The sequence below is a fragment of the Camellia sinensis genome, chromosome 12 (genome assembly GCF_055761805.1).
Source record: "Camellia sinensis isolate YWXY chromosome 12, ASM5576180v1, whole genome shotgun sequence".
NCBI lineage: Eukaryota > Viridiplantae > Streptophyta > Magnoliopsida > Ericales > Theaceae > Camellia > Camellia sinensis.
In genome coordinates, this window is record NC_138972.1 from 174,578,613 (window position 1) to 174,587,294 (window position 8,682).

Consider the following 8,682-nt stretch of genomic DNA (forward strand, 5'->3'; position numbering starts at 1 on the left):
GATTGAATCTCGATCGGTATTTCAGGACGAGGACAAGTCAGAGATCGAGGACGAGGAGGATGATGAAGATTTGACACCTCGAATAGGCATGGATTCGGACGACGATGATAATTCCGAGCAAAGACTCATTTGGCAGGCCCTCGGATCGATTCCTTTGATGTCAAAGCACTTAAGGTCTCCGAAGCGCAACGGAACGACTTTGAGGTACAAATTTTTCTTTATTAGCAAATTTTTTCTGATACTTCACCGAAGTTCATAGCACGTTATGGTAAGATTGCTGATTGCACATCTACTAATTAAATGTCTGGTTGGGTCTCATAGTTACCGTGCAAAACTGTCTAATTTTTTCTTTGAACTTCATTGTCTGTTTATCATGTTCAGCAGATACGCATGCACCATTTCAAATATGTAATTACTAATTGAGACTCTAGACTAGGTTCTTACTTCATTGTTTAGGAAATCTGGCTAGTAATGGAGCCTATCAAGTAGATTTTTTTAGCTATTTATATTGTGAACAATATTTTTAGGTCAGTTTTTGGAGTTTTTTTTTTAATAAAATTTTATTAAAAATTTTTCTTCTCAGGCAATTGAAGTTTTTATTTTTATTTAAATTTTTCTTTGTGTTGGTGATAAGCTAGGCAATTGAAGATGATCCCAAATACTGGGAAATGTCATAGCCAGGGAAGTTCATTCAAAGAGAGAAGAGTGGGAAATTGATTTAGCTAAATTGGATATAAAAAATGCTATAGCTCATGGGACATATGGTACCGTGTACCGGGGGACTTATGATGGCCAGGATGTTGCAGGTGATTCAACAATTACCTATGCTTCATTCTGTTTAGTCAATCTGGAATTAATTTCATTATCATCAGATTAAAAGATATGTTAAATTCACAATCTGTACTCTAGCTACTTAATGCTTATTTTCTTCGTAATTTCTTGAATTAGTCTACGTTTTTGGTTGGTTTCTTTTTAGTAGGATCATTAATCCTCCTTACTTCGTTAGAGGTTTTGTCTAGAATGTGTTCTCCTACATTCCCCTCAATCCTTTTCTTTTAATGCTAGATTAGCCATTCAATTAAAAGGGTGTTCAGATTTATCTATCTTTTTTTTATATAAAAATCACACTTCAATATTTTATGCTTTGTGATCTAAAATATATGAACACTACTACTAGAAAATGTTAGAGGGAGTTCAATCTTTTGAATGCATAACTATGATAACATTGCTTATCTATTGCTCTACTTACACTTGGTTCCTGTTTCGATAAAAGGATATCAAATGAAGCATTTGAGGTTATTAAACTTTATAAAAATCAATGAGAGATTGACCAACTAAATGGAAGATAAAATAGAGCAAGAAGACAAATATTTTGCCATTATAATCATTAGCATGAAGGATTTCAAATAACTAATTTGATATTGTCATTTCAAATTCATCATAATAAAGCTCTCAAATTCAATCTTGAAATCCATATCTAAGTTCAAGTTACGATTATTTTTAGTTACACCATATTGAATATGTCTAATGATTAGTTTTACATCATCTTTATGTAGACGTATCTATAACATATGTTTATACTTATGTTCATGCTTGTTAGGTATATGTAATCTATTGTAATTTTTTTTATGTGTATGTAATCTGTTGTAAATACCAATGTACTGTTGATTATCAACATGTTTAATTCTTTCAGATTTAACCTTGAAATTGCATTTATCTAGTTAATATCACACATTTTTGTTTATATCAATATTCTCACAACTATATCTTTCATAATATAATAGTGAAGGCATTGGATTGGGGTGAGGATGTTTTATTTCATTATTTTAACACATTTTTGTTTTTGGTACCACTTAACCTTGCAAGTGAGGTTTTCAAACTATAAAAATTCAGTTTGTGGCAGCTCACTCAACAAGGACACGTGACCTTGTAATTGCATGACATTTTTTAGAATTGTTTCTCATATTTTCACCATTGGGAATGCATCCAAATACAGATCGAATTCCTGTGGCCAAGGTCCCTCCCCATATTTTCATTCCAACCAAACAACATTTTTGACTCGGGCATTGTAATTAACACTTGGTATTTCATTTTTTAGGGGACTTTGGGTGATTACAAAGTTGTCTTTGATGCCGTTTACATGCCTAGAAAAACCACCCTGTTAAAAGAAGCTGAGGCTGCTGGAGCCATCATTGTCAGTGGAGTTGAAATGTTCCTCCGTCAAGCCATTGAACAGTTCAATCTCTTCACTGGTGGGAAAGGTACCTTCAATTTCTTTCCCTTTTAAATATTGTTTTTTCCCTTTAAATAGGAATTAAGGATTAATATTAAGTGGTTTTTTCCCTTTTAAATATTATTTTTTTAATATAAAATTGTAACTCTTTTATTGTGTAATATTGTTCTGTACATTAGGTACTATGTAACAAGAGTGTTATTATTTTTTTGTAATCTAGGTCATTTAATAAATAAATAAATAAAAAAACTTGATCTGGGTATGGAAAGATTGGATTTAGAAGAAGAAGTTATTGTCCGTTTTATATGTGCATATGCATAAATCAAAGAACAAATTTAGGGAAATAGTCATATCAGAATTTTTTTGACAGTTTTCTTTACCTTCTATTATTATATTCAGGTAATCTTCGGATTCAACAGAGTTCTAGAAGGGAGTTGTTGTGTTCTTGCTGCTATAGATTCTGCTCTTGCATGTTTCCATTACATAACTTTGAAATGTTGGTTATAGATAATTTCTAAGCAAGAACATGATTTGGGTACAATAGGATTGGATGTGAAAGAAGAAATTCTCATTCTTTTTCATTCCTCGATAGCTTTGATAAGTACATATGCATAATTCAAGGGAGAGAAATAAGGAAATAGTTATATCAAAAAGTTATGTGGGGAGCAAGCAGTCCTCTAGTTTTGAGGATACTAATTCTGCTAAAGAGAAAGCTAAATCTATCTATCCACCTATAGAAAGCCATTGGAATTTACCTCCTCAAAAGGAGTACAAGAAATTGTCTTCATTAAACTTAAATTGCAAGTCCATGTTGTCTTACCCACTCAAGATTCGGGATTCACTAAAGAGAATTAGAAAGAGCCAAAGCTTGCTAGCAGTTCCCAAAGAAGCTCGTGATCCAAAAGATGATCAAATTGTTCAATCTTTCCGTGAATTGCTTTTGCTCGAGGGCCATCTGCTAGGGAAACATAGTGTGATTACCACACACTTTTACGGTATGTTTCTGCTGTGACATTTTTACATACATAAATAATTAGCCTCCTTTTGGGATGAAGTAGTTTCAATGAAGTTTGTTAAGCTGTTTATGTAGCATTGTTTGAGTACTGTGTGGTGAAGTGTGAATCGGGCAAAGATGATGTTCTGTTTGGAGTAATTTTACTATTACATATATTTACAGTGGTTTTCTTCCATGATGTCATGTCAGATTTTTGCGAATGAGGGATTTTGATCTGATGAAAGCAAAAGATATGTTTTTACAATATCTTAAATGGCGAGAAGAATTTGAAGTTGATACAATTGTAAAGGTGAATTTCAGACTATCTACCTGTAGCAATTTGTTGTTGGAACTATTTTGATGCCCATGAGTGGAAGTCTAGATCATATTTGCGGTCCTTAGATAATATAATTGATTTATTTTCAATTTTTTCCCCTGAAAAGGCTGTTGCTTATGAAGAATAGGTACTAATATGCATTCACTCAAATTACTATGGCAGGTCTAGACAGGAAGTGTCTCTCTCTCTTTTTTGAGTTGGTGAATTTTGAAACCTGTGTATAATATATGCTTTTGATGCCCGTTTGGAAGCATCATGACGATAAGATAATGACTGTTTCTCTATGAATATTGATGATGCTTAACTGTAAAAACACAAATTATGATGCTTACCTCATTGAACTTAACATATTAGTAAATTTTTTTTTTAATAAAAAAAATAATAGTAAAACCTTGCAAAATTGTTAAATTAAATTATTCTAACTGCTAAGTTGTATGGTTCCTGCAGTATGCCTCTAATTTAGTACCAAAAGCCAGGAAAGAAAAAACGGAGCATATTAAAAAAGGAAAAGTAAAATTTAAGTTTTACAATCTGCTAAAATTTGAGTGAATGCATAGTGAAAATAGTGAAAAAAAATGAGAATTTCTATATGTAGAACTGTTCCCGCGAGACGGTTGTTTGATAGATCCCTTCTGAGATAATAATGACAAATAGATTTTGTAGTGCTGCAAATAGATTATTTTTATATTTACATAGAAACTATGGATCTTATGCAGATATTTACTTAGAGTTGTACGAAAATATTTACTTAGAAACTATGGATCTTATGCAGATTTAGCACTATTAAATTTGTCAAATATACAAGCCTTTGTCTGTCTGATATCTTAATTTAATCTCTTAATGTCATTCAAGAAATTAGTGGGTGAGGCACCGCCGTCCATCCGACAAGAATTGACAAGGCTGTCTTCCCCACTTCTGGGGGCCACCCCACCGACCACCGTAGCCTTTGGCTAAAGAAAGTCAGGTACACATTGTTATTGAAATATTGCACTTTAATCATCGACATTATGATAAGCTACACAAGTCATGGTTGAGTAACATAAGGGACGCAAAATGGTTAGTGGTAAAAGACAGGTTAAGATATTGTTTGCTTTTGGATTAGGGTGATTATGGTATTGCCTGTAAAGCCAAACCTACACCTTAAAAGGGGAATTTTTATTTGAAAAGAGCAGGGAAGAGAGTGCTTAGCTCTGAATTTTTAGTTTATACTTTATGCCCTGCACTCTCAGTTTGTGTTTCTTTTACTATCAAGGAAGCTTATTCAAATGTCCATTCGTATGATTTTCATTTCTTGTTTTTGTCGGAAAACAGGGAAAACGAGTAGCGCGTTGGGGTGATTCCCTTTCCATTTCCCTTTCCCCTTAGATCTAGGCTAGAGAATAGGTTTTAACGAGTGTACAAAAAAATATACTACATAGATTGCTACAGAATCAAAATGTCAATTATTTTCCTAATTGCTGAATTTCAGAATGTCAATCATTCTTCTTTGTGGTGTATATTACCTAGTTAATTATTCATTTTGCTTCCATGACTGCTAGGACTCAACAAATGTGTAGTGGAAATGTTGACAAATTTATGTCTATGAAATGTAGATTCCCTTTATTTTGAAAAAATTGATGTCTATCAATGAAGATCTCATTTTATGTGGTTGAATTTCACCTTATAGCAAAATTTGGTTATCAAGTCATATTGAAAGAGAAGAGTTGTGTTAATTAGCAATCATGTCTGCTAGGAATAGATTCATATATGTTTTCAGTTCTTCAAGAAATTGGTACTTCCCAAAAGACAAAGCTTCAAAAGAAATTGGTTTCTTGTCAAGTCTTAAACAATTAGAAACTTCCTTAGAGCAATTCATGTTTGAAACAGAATGCAACAAGAATTGATCTCTCTTATTGGATTAAATTCTTGCCTCATTCAAATACTACAATGCAAATTACCTCTTTCTCCATTCTCATTGTTTCTTGGTTCTTAATTAGAGTGTAGCCGTGACTTGGTACGATGGCATTGTATCTGTGTTGCATCTATAATATATATAAATGTTGACATATATTTGTATCTGTTTGTCTTTACATACATATATTAGGTTTGTGGATACCATATTCTGAATCTGAGTAAACAAAATTTGAATCTTACCTACTTTATAGTTGATTCTGTTATGGGAAAGAATGCAGAGTATGTGGGTTATTTATTGGGAATTTGAATCCCAAATGAAAGGCCCACAGTTTTGAATCAAATATAAGATATTTATTGGGTATTTGTGCATGTGCCTTCAGAAATTGCTGTTCTGTTGTTTGATTCTCCTCTTGAGCTCTGTTCTGTTCCTCACTGTAACTGTGAGATCGCCGATCTTCAAGGTATGTTTCGTTTCTCTACTTTCTTTTTGATCTATACAAATTGCATATATATATATATATATATATATATGTGCGCGCGTGTGTGTGTGTATGTATATGATTGTGTTTATGAAGTTTAATTTGATTGTTGATTGTTTGTTATTTGAGCTTCAAATCTGTGATTCGGTCTGTTTAGGTCACTTAATAATTCATTACTGAAAAATCATATTGTTAAAAAAAAAAAAATTCTTATTATATATATGTATATATATGCTGGTACATCAGGCATATGGTTATGCAAATCTAACATTCTTACTCTAAGAATGTACCTGCTGTGATAAAAATAGGATCGAGGTACTAGTTACAAGAAGCATAGGCTGAATACATGAGGTTTGCAATGTTTAACTATTTGTGGGGCTTATGGAGTAAAGCCACATTTACCTCTAGCCTCTTGTAAATCATAGTCCAAATTTTCTCATTTTTTTAGCACTATAATACTATTTGGTAGGTTTGGCATTTAGCAAGTGACTCTGGTAATTTTCAGGTTAATCTTGGCATTTATCATTTTTAAATACTATGCTCATTAGTGACCTCATAATTACAATGCCATTGACATTGAGCTGTAGGGAAGTTACTTCCAAAAAGATTAAGATCAACCAGAAATGATTAATGTTCCTATTTTGGTTTGCTGAATTAACTTTTTAGTTTATTCATATGCATCAGCGGTTTCTGAATTAATTTGTGTTTTCTTTTTTCAGGTCAGAAATTTTTTGGAGAGATGCAAAATATGGTCCAAGAATTAAAGAACTTAGTTTTTTTTAAGTTTTTTCATTTTTTAATATATGTAAGCACAGTTAATTTTTTTTTATTTAATTCTTTTGTATATACTTTTGAATATTTAATTTCCATTTATGAAATATATGATGTTATTCTATTCAATACGTGGTTATGATTCAAAATATAGTATATAGTGTGTATTACGTTCTTCAAATGTGCATACAAAAATAATATTGATTATTTTTCAAATATGTCGAATCTTTTTTTTATCACAGATTTTATTAGTTATTAATCACACTTAAAAGATGTGATCTAAATGTTATTAATCACACTTAAAAGATGTGATGTAAATATTTTTAATCACACTTAAAAGGTGTGATCTAAATGTTATTAATCACACTTTTTAAGTGTGATTAAAAATGATCCTTTTTAATCACACTTCCAAAGATCACACTTAAAAGGTGTGATCTAAATATTTTTAATCACACTTAGAAAGTGTGATTAAAAATGACTCTTTTTAATCACACTTCCAAAGATCACACTTAAAAGGTGTGATCAAAATATTTTTAATCACACTCAAAAGGTGTGATCTAAATATTTTTAATCACACTTAAAAGATGTGATCTAAATATTTTTAATCACACTTAAAAGGTGTGATCTAGATGTTATTAAGCACACTTAAAAAGTGTGATTAAAAATGACCCCTTTTAATCACACTCCCAAAGATCACACTTTAATAAAACTTAAAAGATGTGATTAAATAACATACATCACACAAAAAAAGTGTGATCTTTATCTGTTTTTGTAGTAGTGGATCCCCGTTAGGGGACGGGGATGGGGCCGGTGATAGGCTCCCCATCGGGAATCAGGGCCGGGGACAGGAAAATTTCTACCATCGGGGACAGGGAGTATGATCCCTGACCCCGCCCCGGCCCGTTGCCATTCCTAGTTTTCCCTACTCTTCAAGATTTGAATTTGGTGTCTAGAGGGTTCAATGACAAGCCCCATTATTGAGGTTCATTAGGTTCTATGTAAAGTTTGGTCGAATAAAATAAAGTGGGGCAGCAAATACATTTTTCCCACCACTATGGGGTCTATAAAGTTCTCTGTAGACTCTGATTAGAGTCCAAAGGGTTCATTCGAGATTGAATCTAGGTTAGAAAAAAATTTAAATAAATGGGCCTAGTGAATTCAATTTTTCCAACCACTTACGAAGGGTTCATATGACAAAGCATTATGTTCAACAGTTCAAAGAGCTCTACTAAATGGTTCATGTTAGGCTTAAGGTTCAATGAATTTTCAAATCAGGTAACTTTCAAATCACATTTATGTTCACACTTCCTTTTTCAAGTTTCCTTTGTGAGGATTTATTTGGTGTTCTTAGGTATTCGTGATGTTTGTCTTTTTATTTTTTAAAATTAACATAAAAATAATATAGTTTTTATTATTTTAATTTATAAAATACAATTAAAACATTACATACACATGTCTAATGTCGTAAATAATTTACCGTTGTGGGGTGTATATACTTGTGGATTCATATATTTAAACTCTCAACGATTCAAACAGTTAGATTGAATGTTCTAAGGTTCAAATTAGGATTAAATGTTACTAATATGTTCTTTTTAAGTTGAGAAATGCCAAAATATCAAATGTTTATAAAAAATACTAAAATATTAGTAGATGTAAGATTTATTGTAATGATTATTAGATTTTATTAATACCAAATATGTTGTGTTTTTCAAATTTGATGAATACCTAGAAGGGGAAATATAAAAATTAATTTTTTTTTAAACATGTTAGAAATTAATCATCATTTAAAAATAGGGATAAATTACAAATGCGCTAAATTATTGGTAGAAATAAAATTTTGACATTATTAAAAATTGTTAATTAAATTGATAATTTATTAATAAAGATGTCACTTGTTATGATATTAATGTGATGTAATTTTTAAAACTACGAGAAACAATTCACATTTTAAACAAATCTCAACAGATATATTTAT

General features: G+C 31.4%; 1 protein-coding gene across 3 annotated transcripts; it reads left to right on the forward strand.

Annotated features, from left to right (window-relative positions):
• Window positions 1–1,881: 1,881 nt before the first annotated feature.
• LOC145803414 (bifunctional 3-dehydroquinate dehydratase/shikimate dehydrogenase, chloroplastic-like) lies at window positions 1,882–6,836 on the forward strand. 3 transcript variants are annotated; one of them, XR_014345524.1, is made up of 6 exons: window positions 1,882–2,016; window positions 2,099–2,261; window positions 3,438–3,537; window positions 4,417–4,528; window positions 5,838–5,918; window positions 6,656–6,836. XR_014345524.1 is itself a non-coding variant. In XM_082896685.1 (3 exons), exons 1-3 carry the CDS (start codon window positions 1,981–1,983, stop codon window positions 2,749–2,751), a joined length of 318 nt encoding a protein of 105 aa, XP_082752811.1. In that variant the 5' UTR covers window positions 1,882–1,980; the 3' UTR covers window positions 2,752–3,185. The 3 variants fall into 3 exon arrangements, 1 of the variants encoding a protein (XP_082752811.1); XR_014345525.1 differs by having other exon boundaries at window positions 4,424–4,528; XM_082896685.1 differs by lacking the exons at window positions 3,438–3,537; window positions 4,417–4,528; window positions 5,838–5,918; window positions 6,656–6,836 and adding an exon at window positions 2,633–3,185.
• The last annotated feature ends 1,846 nt before the right edge of the window (window positions 6,837–8,682 follow it).